Source organism: Rhincodon typus, chromosome 4, assembly GCF_021869965.1.
Source record: "Rhincodon typus isolate 14 chromosome 4, sRhiTyp1.1, whole genome shotgun sequence".
Classification (NCBI taxonomy): domain Eukaryota; kingdom Metazoa; phylum Chordata; class Chondrichthyes; order Orectolobiformes; family Rhincodontidae; genus Rhincodon; species Rhincodon typus.
The window spans coordinates 51,685,925-51,700,404 of record NC_063335.1 but is presented as its reverse complement, the minus strand read 5'-3'; the positions used below and the strand labels follow the sequence as shown (position 1 = coordinate 51,700,404).

Below are 14,480 nucleotides of genomic sequence, written 5' to 3'. Positions count from 1 at the left end.
AAAGTAATGTCTTGTGTTTTAGCTGATTTTTGATATTAGCAACTAGTTAAATATGAAGGATCTTTTCTCATGCCTAGTTCAAAATCAGTTATTTGTGTACATTATGGAAAGCTTCTGATTGTGGCAGTGTTTGCTGACATAGTTGAGGGCGTCTTCAGTGATATGCGCACCTCCTTCCCAGCTATCAGCATTAGGTTGATGTAAGGGAACTTTTGAATCTCCACAAACCTTCCCTGAAAGTAAATGAAGGAACAGTACTGTAACAATATTTGCAGCAAGGCTTAGACTTTCATGTTCATCCAGTTTTCTGATGAGGGCAAATTCTAGGTTCTAAACCATCAACAGCTGCTGATTCTCTTGCCTCTCTCCCCCTGTGTTTCAGAGTTAGAGCTATTCAAGGTGTTTTCCCGTCCCTTTCACACCAAAGTAGTTTGCAAATGCTCCCATCAAGTTGCTACAATGGAATCAGTGACACAATGCCTGAGAAATTATGAATTTGTACCCAACTGAAATTGAAGTCAAAATGGTACCTACCCGTGTTTTTTTCTCCATTTCCAGCATTAGTTGTTCATGCTGTTCAGCTATGGCCAGAGTTGCTGAATGTACCTTCTGGTAGATGTTCTCTCCTTCCCGTGTCTGAAATGTAAAGAGTCCCTCTCCTGTATCACACATTCTGCAAATGACAAATGCAACAGTTGTCATTGTTTGCATATTTGTACTTTTGGAAAATGCAGGTGCCATTGAACTGAATGAAAGCAAGGGGAAGCATATTCTGTTGATGTAATGATTAACCCTGAATGATGCTGATCTGCAGCTTTTTGACATGTGGCACTCTTAACGCTGTTTCATACTTCACCACTGACAGTGGAAGGCAACATGGAAATATTGATCCAACATTTGCTAGTGTAGGGGATTCTCCTGGCCTGCCCCCTTTGTTACGTTTGTTTCCTCGCTCTTCAGCTCAGGAAACATGCAATACACAAGTTGACAGATTGCAACTTTATAACTGCATGAGGATGTCAACAGGTATCCAGGACCTTGGTTAACACTTGTACCACCAGGCTAACTGCTGAACCCTTAGAGTTAAGGATAGAGAATGAAATAGAGGAATGCTGAAGAAGGAAATGGAGTGAATTAGAGACAAAAGTCGAATACAAAAAGAGAGATGAAGAGAGAGGAAGACAGATTAGATTAAGAGTGGGAAAAAGAAACATAAAAATATAACTTTAAATATAACTTTAAAAAAATCTCTAACAACAATTTATTGCTTGTAGGAATGAAACTCCAGAGTTTCAACTGTTCTGTCTGAACCAGAGTGGCAATGTGACATTGCAGGTGTATAAATCACATCATTAAAAGGGTTGTTATGTGATTAAGTACACAGTTCTAACTTGTTGTGGCGAGTTTAATTTATATTCAGTACTCACATGTAGTAACTAAAGATACCGACAGGGAAGATGGGGTAAGTTCCTGTTTTTGCAGGACTAATTATGGAAAGATTCAAATTGTCTTATGATCTATGGTGATTCACAACTCCACAGAGTATCTCTTCCTTACTCAAGTCAAACTGCCAGACTATTTACACATTAATAATGACATACATATTAAACTTATTGTTGTTTTCCCAGCAAATTAAGGACAATTTTCCTCCGCATGGAACTCTGCAAAACACAATTTATATGGTCTTACAACTTAAACCCTCTAACGAAAAGTATGCCTGTCACTAAAAGACATATTTGTATTTACGTACACCTCCATCGTAAGGGTCCTATGGAAATTCTTGATAAATGCACTTATGAAAACATCATGAAATGCTCTTGAAGGAGAAGCTATGTAGAGCCACCCACTTTTACCATAAAGAGAGGTAGATTATAAAGAGAGGTAGATTACAAACAGCAAAAGCACTTTGCAAGAAACAGCTTGATTTAAAAAAAAATGGAAACCAGGCACCCTTTCCTCCCTTCATTAATGAAATGAAGACCACTGGTTTTTTCCACCTCCATTCTTTTTGTTTTACAATGGCCTCCTTCAATCAGGAAGGCATATGACATCTTCTTCCAATTTATCTGCAGCAGTGCTGTGAGCTCAAGAGCTCAATGGAAATGGGTGCATGAATGTGTTTACAATTGTGCTTTTTTTAATTCATTAATAGGATGTGGGCGTCGCTGGCCAGGCAGCATTTATTGCCCATCCCTAATTGCCCAGAGGGCAGTGAAGAGTCAATCCTATTGCTGTGGTTCTGGAGTCATGTGTAGGCCAGACCAAGTAAGGATAACAGTTTCCTTCCCTAAAAGATATTAGTGAACCAAATGGGCTTTTCCGGACAATCGACAATGCATTCATGGTCATTGTTAGATTCTTAATTCCAGATATTTATTGAATTCAAGTTCCATCTTCTGCTGTGGTAGAATTCAAACCCAGGTCCCCAGAACATTATCTGGGTCTTTGGATTAACAGTCCAGTGATAATACCACTAGGCCATTGCCTCCCCCAGTGGAAGAGTGTTTATTAGGAATGACATATCAGAATGTTCAATGAGATAATGCTGGAAAGCAATTTGTTAAGGAATTAGCTTTGTAGCTATTCATTTGTGGAACCGTATATTGATTTTCATTTTACTAGACTGAATATCATACGTTATAAGGTGTAGGAATTGTGTGCAATTTCTCTGCTCAGTAGCAATTGTATTAAGGGTTCACTGTTTGCTGTCTAAGCTCAATACAGTGTTTTGCTTTCAAAACTTTACCAACCATTTTCAACGTCAGTAAATACTTGAATGCTTGCAGTTCATCTGTGGACAGATCACAATGCACTGACATCATTAACATGCACTCCAATCTCTAACTCCCAACCCCCGACTCCTCCTTGCTCTGCATCCCTTTCCACACCATTGAAATGGATTGAACGAATGAACAGAAAACCAACTTGCACCAATATTCCCATCTGCCGTCCTGGCATGCCCCCTGTTGGAAAACTGTTTGTTAGATGGCAGGAACTACGACACTAAAGGCAACAGCACAAATGTTATTTTCATTATGTGGCTATCACACTCACGTAACCCGTTGATTCAATTTATGTCGCTATACTCCACATTTACAATCAAACTTTGCTAGTTCATGATGACAATGTCCCTTTAGAGGCCAACTTAACAGCTTTGTCATTTAACTGAGTAATAGTAGAGTTCCAGCAGGTTACCTCTGTATATAGAATCAGAGAGATACTGTCCCTATAGTAACAGCTCAGGCCTAAGGTGTTACGAGTGTCAGGTTATATCCATCCCTTGCCTATCAGAATGGCAGATTTGTTTTTAATGTTGCAGCACTGCAAGGAAAGCATTTTAAGATAAAATAATAATTAGCTATTTAGTCGATAAAATATACAGCTGCAGGCAGAATAATCATGTGCCAATGTAGATATTTTATTTTTAGAAAGTAACTTCAAGGAAGTAGTCATCCATGGGTTAATATTATTTCAGCAGTTGCTCATCATAATAATATTATTAATGAGATCGACATTTTTGGTCTCTGTTGACTATTTTAGGTCAGACCATTATAAATGCCTAACAAAGCTGATAAATGACCTAGATATGCAATGTAAGGAATGGGCCAAATTTGTATCTAATAGGCTACCTGAAGTAAAGTCTACAGCAGGTGGATAGAAGTAGGTTTAGACAAATACTCAGGCAGCACTTTGCAAGTTATAGTTAAACAAAATAAAACTAAGCATTCCTTTCTTGCTTGACTGACAAAGTCATGCTCACAAATTTTCTCCTTCTGCTTTTGCGACACCCTTCCTCTGTCAGTAAGGTATTTAATATATTCCCCTAATCATCATGGTGAGAAGTGATATATTGTGACAATAATACAAATAAAGCAAATAATTTTAAATCAAAATACAGGTCTAAATATTCCCATCAGTTCTGACACTGATCAGACTGAAAACCACTTGGCCACCAGGATACATTTAAAAAAGCCAAACCTCTACTCCATGATGCAGAAGAACCTCTCAGGAATCCCCATAGACAACAGTGAAGAGAATCTGCACAAAAGACGCCTTTTTACAGCACTAGCTGCTGTATGTTTAACCGTCCAAGTGTTTTTTGGGTGATGGATGGATGGATGAATGGGTATAGCAATTGGGTGTATAATGTAAAAAGGCAAAGTGGGTGAGGTACCAACAGCGTAGGTTGGGCGGTGGCTGAGGCAAAAGCATGGCAGGTGGGTGAGGTGGTAGGCTGGCAGTACAAGGGGTCTGCTAAGTGCCTGTGTGGGATAGATACTACTCGGGTTATGTTGGGCTGATGGTTGGGTGGTATCTTATGATAAAGACATTTTTTTAACTTAGACTTTTAAAATTAAGTCATATGGATAATGGATTTAGTTCTATGAAGGGAACTTTAAAAAAGTCAGAAAATCATTTGGAATAGTGACCTAAATAAATAATTTCTACGAAAGCATTCAATTAAATCAAGTGCCTAGGTGGTTTCTGTGGTGCTAATTGATGAAATATTTATAATTCTGGGCTTATGATCAGTGTTGCCTTTGATTTTCTTAGTGGCTGCACAGGGGTGTTAGGCCTGTGAGAGACAGTGACGTCGGGATCCAGAGGTCAATGCCAAGATCGGAATGTGCAGCTCAGAGGAAACACTGCTGATCATAGACAGAAAAAAAGACATGTTGGAGCTGCTAGTTTAGTTTTGACTTGAATTCAGAAGAATCAGGAACTCAGTTCAGGAGAACAATTTCCTCCTAGTAAAAGAGTTATAGTTTGCGAAGTTTCCAAGCTGTAAGATTTTGTGTAGAAGTTTTCAAGTTCTCAGAAGTGAAAAGAGATCAGCAGAACTGGAAAGAAGCCCTAAAACTGTCTCAACCGTCCAAGGATGAGTCCAACTCAAGGGAATTCAAGGGAGGAATTGGGCAGTGAGTGTGCCTGAGTGGGGTTAGGGTGGGGAAGTCAGTTCTGTGATAATCCAGGAATTAGACCAGGTTTCTTCCGTCTTACATTACCATCTAGGCAAGTATCATTAAACTGTCCAAACTCGCTGACTCCAACTCAGAGTTGGACATTTTTCCGAGAGGATCCTGGGGAGCAAGAGAATCCTCCATCGGAAGTTTAGACTTCAGAGGGAGATCTCACAGAATCAGTGCAGTAGGCCTTCCACGGAGTCCCAATGCACATCTTAGGTCATCCATCTGGTCTCCAAAATCCCGAGCACCAAAATCTAGACGTAAGTCACGGACAATCTTTAAAATAAAGTTAAATTACAAAATAAAAGAAGAATTACACTATTATGATCATTTCAACATACAAGTAATCACTATATATTGTAAATGTAGGTCTCAACATACAAAAGGGAAATGAAAGGTTTGCTGCATTGTGCATTGGTCTAAGTAACTGAGCATTAGTAATTTAACATCACTTTGTGAACAATAATTTTATTGAGCATTGCTTACTTGCAAGGAAACATTTACTCACTTATCTAATGAAACAGTGGCTGTATGGAAATAAAATTGCCAAACAGACAGAAAGCAGAGTAGTAGCAGAAAACCCCAGTGGGAATACTTTAAAGGACTCCTGATGTAAACACTGTGTCTTTTTATTTTTCCTGTACTTATAGTTATGGACTGAATTGAGAAAATAACTGTTTCAAAACTAGCATAGCTGCATGTCTAGAAATCATGTAACCTGACACTCATTGTAAGTACCATTTACACAACTGGTTGTTTAAACAGTGGTTAAAGTATGGTTGCACAAAAACTGGAGCCAAAGAACTTTAGTTGGTACAAATAGTTGATTGCTCTAAGAACTAGTGACTACTTATTGATGACAAAGGCCTTCAGTGTGCTGACACTATGTGATTGGTTCTCAAGTAGCTGATCAGCTTAGAGCTGTGAGCAAGATAATAAAGCCTACAGACAACCACAAGGTCAGGAGTTCTTTCTGCTCTCGGTAGCAAAAGCCACTTTAAGCCTGAAGAAAACTAGTTTATCTTTCCTTCAGCAGTTGCAGTAAGCTGTGACTTTTAATTGATGAGTCAGAGATCTTTTATAAGTGAACCTAACAATCTGGTCCATGTCTTCTGTCAACCTGGGTTTACAAAACAGGTAAATTGGCGAATCTTCGCATACTTTTAAAAGAAAAATCTTCTTAACTTTTTTGACAACTCCAGGAATAGCAGGGTTTGATTTCCAGTGTGCTATCCACGTGAGGTGTGACACTGACAGAGTTATAACATTGTGTAAAGCCATTAAGTAAGGAATAATTGGAGCTTGTAACAAAGGCAACATTGTTATTGTAGGGACAAACCAAATAGTAATCGTAACCTAGAAGATGAGTTTATAGATGTTTTTGTGACACCTTTCTAGAACATTACATTGTGCAATCAAATAGTTACAAAAACATTTTAGATCTTGTATTGTATGCTGAGGGAGGGTTAATGAATAATCTTCCATTAAAAGGATCTCTGGGAACACATAATCATAATACAATTGACCCAAGTCCAAGACAAAAACTTTAATCTGAAATGAAGGCAAATAAATAAGTACAAGGTGGCAGCTGGCTAAATCAATTGGATAAATTGAATGGTACATTGGCAAGTAAGCATTGGAAAACATTTAAAATTGGAACAAAAATGTATTCCAATAAAAACAACAAGATCTCAGCAAGATCCATCCATAGGTTACGAGAAATGTTAATACTTTCATTGGATTAAAAGAATCATAGAAACCCTACAGTGCAGATAGAGGTCATTCGATCCAGCAGGTCTACCAGACCCCACCTCCCCACCTTATTTCTGTAACCTCATATTTACCATGGCTAATCCACCCAACCCACAAATCTTTGGACTAGAAGAGACTAATAGTGTTGTACAGAATAGAAATAAGCTGAAAGATTTGAAGAGTTTCAGAAACTAGCAACAGTCTGTCCACCTTAGTGTAGTAATCCTGCTTACCAGGCAGGAGAACAGGGTTCAAATCGCTGATGGGGTGCGGCTGATCTCTATGTGATAGATAGGCTATGTGTAAGTAAAGTTTCTTGCGTTCTATGATTTCAAGAGTTGGATATTGCACTTGGGGCTAAAGGGAATCAAAGGATATGGGGGAAAAAGTGGAAACAAGGTACTGAGTTGGATGATCAACTATGCTCATATTGAATGGTGGAGCAAACTGAAGGGCCAAATGGCTTACTTCTGCTCCTATAGTAATCAAGTTTTAGGTCAAACAGACAAAGTGGAAGAAAACAAATGAGTCAGGAACATAAAAATGAACTGTAATAACATTTACTGGCATATTTAGAAAAGGAGAGGAGCTAAGGAAAATGTTGACTGCTTAGTAGCAGGGTCATGAGGAATAAGGAAATTGCAAAGATGTTGAAAAAGTATTGTCGACTCCATTTTCACCACATAACGGGTCATAGATTAGGAGAAGTCTTTTCACAAAGGATTGAAAGAGTTGGGATTCTTCCCCAAAAGCTGATGGAAGCAGACTCTTTGAATATTTTAAGTCAGAGGTGGGTAGATTCTTGATGAGCAACAAGTTGAAAGGGTATCTCATAAAGGCAGGAACGTGGAGTAGTCAAATTGGCCATGACCTTATTGAATGGTGGAGCAGGCTTGAGGGGTTGAGTGGCGTACTCCTACTCCCTGTTCATCTATCATACGAGTATAAAATGGGAAATACTATTTCAATTCCAGCACTAAGAAACAGGAATTTTATGATCACGTGATAGGTGGGCTGCCAAGTGTCAACTGTGCTCTCTAAATCAGCTCCCTGGTCTGGGATAGCTGCAAATAAGCTGGGTCCCTTGCTGAGCTGGTCAACAGTATGAACTCTGTTTTTTTCCGGAATGATTAGTTGCTTACTGTCCTTATTTGCAGTGAAAATGGGATGGCAGGCATCTGAAAATCAGTTCCTGCATGTTAGAAGTGACTGTTCCTTCGAGATTTTCAATCCTTTTACTGCCTAGACAGACATGTAGACTAACCATCATTACCTCCACGTTGTGCTCTGGCCATGCATGAAGATCTCTACATAATAGATGAACACATTTCTGACTTCTTTCATATTTTGTTAATTTTCTGCTCACCTTAGCACAGAATAAATTATGTTAGAATTTACTTCCCTGCATTATGTTAGGCAGCAATACTTTTCCAAATTAAGGCAAATGGAAATGAATACTTCAGGGATGATATTAAACTCAGCAGGTCTGGAAACTGTAGGTGTAAAACTGCATTGTTTCTTCTTCCAGCCCATGCCCACGAGCATTTCCCCCACATTTTTCTCAAGGCCTATGCAAGTGCCCACCCAGGTGGGATAAAACACACAGAAGAATCATGACCATATGCAAATTTAACACACTTTAAATTAAAAGCAACTTCAAGGAGTAATTGGTCATTCATGCAGCATTCAAGCAATGGCAAGTTGTAACAGACAGACATGCTTCCATTCAGGACACACAGTTCCCTGGAATAAGGCAAAGAGGCTCAACCTCCCCTCCTGGCCATGTCCTAGCTGATACTAAAACAGTTTTCTTTCTTCAGGTGTTGTTCCTCTCTCCGTTAAAATGTGACATCATCACATTTCTTGTAAACAAAGCCCCTGGACTTTACTGTCATTACAAACTATGGCCCTGTCTTCAACCTCTCTTCCATCTCCAAAGTCTGTAACTATCTTATTACCTCTCAAATCTATGCCCATTTTTCATGGATCTCCATAACTGAATCCCTCCAACTATGTTTCTGTCCCTACCACTGTACTGCATTAGTCACAAATGATGAAACCATCCTCCTCCAATATCCTTCTGCTGCCATCTAACATGTTGGGACTGCTATCACCTGGTTCCATTTCTTATTGGAGCCACAATATTAACTGCAATGGTTTCTCTGCTTGCTCCTGCACTGTGACCTCTGGTGTTCCCCAAGGTTCTACCTATGTTCCTGTTTAGCATGTTGTTCTCTGCCACACCTCTGAAGCATTCTATGCTGGCGGAAGTGACCTCCAGATCATATACTGCACTTTGGCAAAGCCTTCAAGTTGACGAGGCTGCAAACCAGAACCACAAGTGCATGAAGCTGTAGTTGCTCGTTGACTGCACCCCAAAGATTTGGTCAGAATAAGAACAGTAGCATTGCATGGACCACTTCATAGAATCCCTATAGTGTGGAAGCAGCCATCCGGCCCATCGACCCTCCAAGGAACATTCCACCCAGACCCATTCCTGTAACCCTGTATTTACCATGGCTAATCCACCTAGCCTGCATATCCCTGGACACTACGGGACAACTTACCATGGCCAACCCACCTAACACGCACATCCTGGACTGTGGGAGGAAGCCAGTGCACCTGGAGGAAACCCATAAGAATGTCTGTGTGGGGTTTGCACAGTCACTTAAGGTTGGAATTGAGCCAGAGTTCCTGTTGCTGTGACACAATAGTACTAACCATTGTGCTGCCTTCTTCTCATCACAGTGTGAAAACTTCAGTCTCGCCCTCAACTCCAAGTGACTGAAGTCACATATTAAACTGCCTCAGAAACATAGAATGTGAAGTCAGCTATTACAGCCAATGGATAAAGGATTAAACCATTCAATGCTTACATCTATCTCAACCTCACTGTCTCTGGAGCAGTCCACATTGTTAATGAAGGCAATGGCTGAATAGCTAAAGCCGGTCTTGCCTTTGGTAAACTAACAAAAATATCTGGGAGTGAACAGAATTTAGTTTCTCCATAAAAGTAAAAGCAAATAGAGGGCTTGTCCATTGACTCTCTTGTATGCTTGTGAGATGCAGGTATCACCAAACATGCAAACAAGCTAGACTCCTTGTACACCATCTGCTTGTGAAGACCACTCAAGATCAGATGGCAAGACAGTGTTCTCACACGGAGATCATCTCTGTGGCAATCAAGCCTACCATCTACACTTGGAAGGTCATCAGGACTGGCTGCCAGAATGGCAAATAAAGCTCTTCTATGGCAAACTAACTTAAGGGATCTACTCAAATTAAGGCCAGAAAAAAGCACTTCTGATAGACATCCTGAGGATATCACTGAAAAGTTTCAACATCGCCCATGTCAAGGGAAAACCACACACTGTATCAGTCTGCAGGGCCCGGTCTCATCGACAATGGCTCCACATTCTGTGAACAGAACAGTTACACTGGCCAACAGAAAATGTGAGCTTCACAAGTTCAGAATCACAAGCATCTCTTCTGCACCAATAACACATGTCCAATATGCAACAGCACTCTCCCTCTACAAATCAGATGCATCATCTTCAAATGCATCTGGACCTTGCTTAGATTAATTTTAGTCCGCTTCATGGGCATCTCGGAGTGTGAAGGCTAAACACATATCCTTTGATCCCTCCCATCCAAGCTATCCTTGCACCGGATTAGTTTTCACATGTACACTGAAAAAACCCAAGTCAAACCCATGACCACCTCTCTCAACTTTTCCATTGATCTTAAAGTGTCAAGCAATTTAGCTGACAACCAATACTGGATGGGTGGAAATCCCCCCATTAAATACTGTGAAGGCCAAAACTACTGTCTTTGGTCCCTCATACACATTCCATTCCCTAGCCATTGACTCCATCTCTATCTCTGGAAATTGAGGCTGAACCAGACTTTTGAAATTCTTAAATGTCTTATTTGACCCTGTGATGAGCTTCCAACCATATATGCATCGAATCACTAAGACTGCCTATTCCCACTTCTTTAACAACACCTGACTTCACTCCAGTCTCAGCTTGTCTGCTGCTGAAATCTTCCTTTTTATCTTTTTTTACCTCAAACTATTCCAATGCATGTCTGGCCGACCTCCCACATTCTACTCTCTGTAAACTTGAAGTCACCCTGCTCCCAACTCACACCAAGGCCTGCTAACTTTAGCAGCCTGTGTTCACTGACATACACTGGGTGCTGACCTTAAAATTTTCATTTTGTTTTCACATTTTTCATAACCGTCCCCTCTCTAGCTCTGTAATCTCTTCCAGCTTCAAAATATCCCACTCATTGAATTCTAACCACTTGAGCCTCCCTGATTTTAATTGCTTTACCATTGGCAGTCATGCATTCTGTTGCTTCAATCCTAAACTCTGTAATTCGCTCCTGAAATTATCTCTGTAGAACTTACCTTTTTAACCAAGCTTTTGGCCAACTGTGCTAATGTTGCCTTACATATGCCTTGGAGGCAAATTTTGCTTTATAAGACCCTTGTGAAGCGCCTTGAGACATCTTACTATATACATGATGCAATACATATAAAAGTTGTGGCTGTTGGTGTAAATGTCAGAATGGCTCAGATCTCTTGCCAGCAGGAAAGGAAAGTGATCTGCTGACTGCTCATCTGTTATATGCCTCAGGATACATATCTACTCTACTGCTTATATTAATGTCCCCTGCTTGATCTCCAAAGACAAGCAAGGTGAACGGAAATGGTAATTTTGGTTGTAATTACCCCCATAATGGTTAGAAAGGTTATTTATGAATACAGCAGGGATTGCTTTTATTCACTGCATTAATGTGACATGTTTACATCATTCTCCCCTTATCAGTACAGATGATAGTGAGTTGAATGTCAAAAGAATATAGTAGAAATGTCTTTCTACTGTTGAGTAGAAATGCCACTGTTGAGTAGAAAATTGCACATAATATAAAAAAAATTGGAAGTGTTAATAAACTACTCAAATTAAAATTAATAAAGTAGTTACTTTGTTACTTGCAATTACATTTTCAGTAAATCTAATCCTCATTAATAACCCACAGATTTGAGTCTCTTCTCTATCCTCTCTTCTGACAGCGTTCACTAAATAATTATATCTTCATACTTTGAAGACTCAATCAAGTGTCAATCTGACTTGGGGTTTATCATATATTTCTCTTTAGTGTTATCCTTTCAAGCACGATGTTCATTTCTCCCCCATCATGGGCACAGACACAATGCACTTGTTCTTTATAAATAAGATTTATATATTTTCTCTAATCACTATTTGAATTTCCTCTTCTTTCACAAAAAGATCTTTCTCCAGCATAATATTAAGTCTTCAGCTATTTGTTGCAACTCTTCTTGATATTGTAAATCATTAGTAAAAGTTCTAGTGAAGAGAGGATTATTGCAGACAATGGGAAATGGCCAAATTTTTGCTAAATTAATTTCATAGGTAATCTTTGGAGGGAAGCAACATAACACTCATATTATGGATAGCAGCAGAAACAGCTGCTGTAGTACAGCATTTTCTATGGCCTGTGAAGCATGCAGAGTTGATAGAGTGAAGCTTGGAAGAGTGCTTTAAACTTAGCTCACTGGTGTAACTGCGTGCATCCTGATCCAAAAGTTGCAGATCTATACTTACTTCCCAACCTCTATTCAATCCCAGGCACAGCCATTTGAGCCGGGGTCTTTACAGAAGGGGTCCGGTCAGTTGCCTCAATTATTCAGGAGGAACACTCTTCATAGCTGTGCTAGCACATCAACCTCGCCTCATATTACTGTCAGCAGAGTAAGGAAGGACTGGGCATCCTTGACTCTGCACAAGTGTAACACAGAGTGGACATCCAGTTTATAGAATTTAAATTTTTCATGATGTGAGCATCTACAGCTGAGCCAGTATTTATTGCCTGTCCCTAGGTGCCATCAACAAAAGCTGCCTCTTAAATTACAGCAGTCTATGGAAGTTAGATGTACTCACACGTCGTTGGGAACAGTGTTTCAGGATGTTGACCTGGTGATAATGAAGGAACAGTGATTTATTTCCAAGTCGAGGTATTGTGCGTTTAAAGACGATCTTGTGAGCTAGACTCTGTGGCAACTGCAGTGTAGCCACTGTGGTCTAACTGCCTCCCAATGTTAAAAGACCCCATGTACAGGTTGATGCCATGACTGAGTATCATCATCAATCTGTGGGACTACATTGCTCTCTCTCTCTCTCTCACACACACACACAATTGAGAATAGAGAACTCGGTTACTTGTTTTTGTGAGGAGTTGGTTGAAAATGGCAGTCTTAAAAGGGAAGGTACATTTCTGGGATAGTAGGAACTGCAGATGCTGGAGAATCTGAGACAACAAGGTGCAGAGCTGGATGAACACAGCAGGCCAAGCAGCATCAGAGGAGCAGGAAGGCTGACGTTTCGGGCCTAGACCCTTCATCAGAAATGGGGGAGGGGAAGGGGGTTCTGAAATAAATAGGGAGAGAGGGGGAGGTGGATAGAAGATGGATAGAGGAGAAGATAGGTGGAGAGGAAACAGACAGGTCAAAGAGGCGAGGATGGAGCCAGTAAAGGTGAGTGTAGATGGGGAGGTAGGGAGGAGATAGGTCAGTCCAGGGAGGACGGACAGGTCAAGGGGGCGGGATGAGGTTAGTAGGTAGGAGATGGGGGTGCGGCTTGAGGTGGGAGGAGGGGATAGGTGGGAGGAAGAACAGGTTAGAGAAGCGGGAACGAGCTGGGCTGGTTTTGGGATGCGGTAGGGGGAGGGGAGATTTTGAAGCTTGTGAAATCCACATTGATACCATTGGGCTGCAGGGTTCCCAAGCGGAATATGAGTTGCTGTTCCTGCAACCTTCGGGTGGCATCGTTGTGGCACTGCAGGAAGCCCAGGATGGACATGTCGTCTGAGGAATGGGAGGGGGAGCTGAAATGGTTCGCGACTGGGAGGTGCAGTTGTTTATTGCGAACCGAGCGTAGATGTTCTGCAAAGCAGTCCCCAAGCCTCCGCTTGGTTTCCCCGATGTAGAGGAGGCCACAACGGGTACAGCAGATACAGTATACCACATTAGCCGATGTGCAGGTGAACATCTGCTCGATGTGGAAAGTCTTCTTGGGGCCTGGGATGGGGGTGAAGGAGGAGGAGTGGGGGCAGGTGTAGCACTTCCTGCGGTTGCAGGGAGAAGTGCCGGGTGTGGTGGGGCTGGAGGGGAGTGTGGAGCGGACAAGGGAGTCACGGAGAGAGTGGTCCCTCCGGAAAGCAGATAAGGGTGGGGAGGGAAAAATGTCTTTGGTCGTGGGGTCGGATTGCAGATGGCGGAAGTGTCGGAGGATGATGCGTTGGATCCAGAGGTTGGTGGGGTGGTACATGAGGACGAGGGCAATTCACAAGCTTCAAAATCTCCCCTCCCACTACCGCATCCCAAAACCAGCCCAGCTCATCCCTGCCTCCCTAACCTGTTCTTCCTCCCACCTATCCCCTTCTCCCACCTCAAACCCCACCCCCATCTCCTACCTACTAACCTCATCTCGCCCCCTTGACCTGTCCGTCCTGCCTGGACTGACCTATCTCCTCCCTACCTCCCCATCTACACTCACCTTTACTGGCTCTTACTGGCTCCATCCCCGCCTCTTTGACCTGTCTGTTTCCTCTCCACCTATCTTCTCTTCTATCCATCTTCTATCTGCCTCCCCCTCTCTCCCTATTTATTTCAGAACCCCCTTCCCCTCCCCCATTTCTGATGAAGGGTCTAGGCCCGAAATGTCAGCCTTCCTG

General features: G+C 41.4%; 1 protein-coding gene across 1 annotated transcript in view; it reads right to left on the bottom strand.

Annotated features, from left to right (window-relative positions):
* LOC109925306 (docking protein 6-like) overlaps window positions 1–14,480 on the bottom strand; it is a 383,122-nt gene that overhangs the window by 37,644 nt on the left and 330,998 nt on the right. Inside the window, exon 6 of the mRNA XM_048596077.1 lies at window positions 535–673. Coding sequence (XP_048452034.1) covers window positions 535–673 — 139 coding nt within the window. The remainder of the gene's footprint in view (window positions 1–534; window positions 674–14,480) is intronic.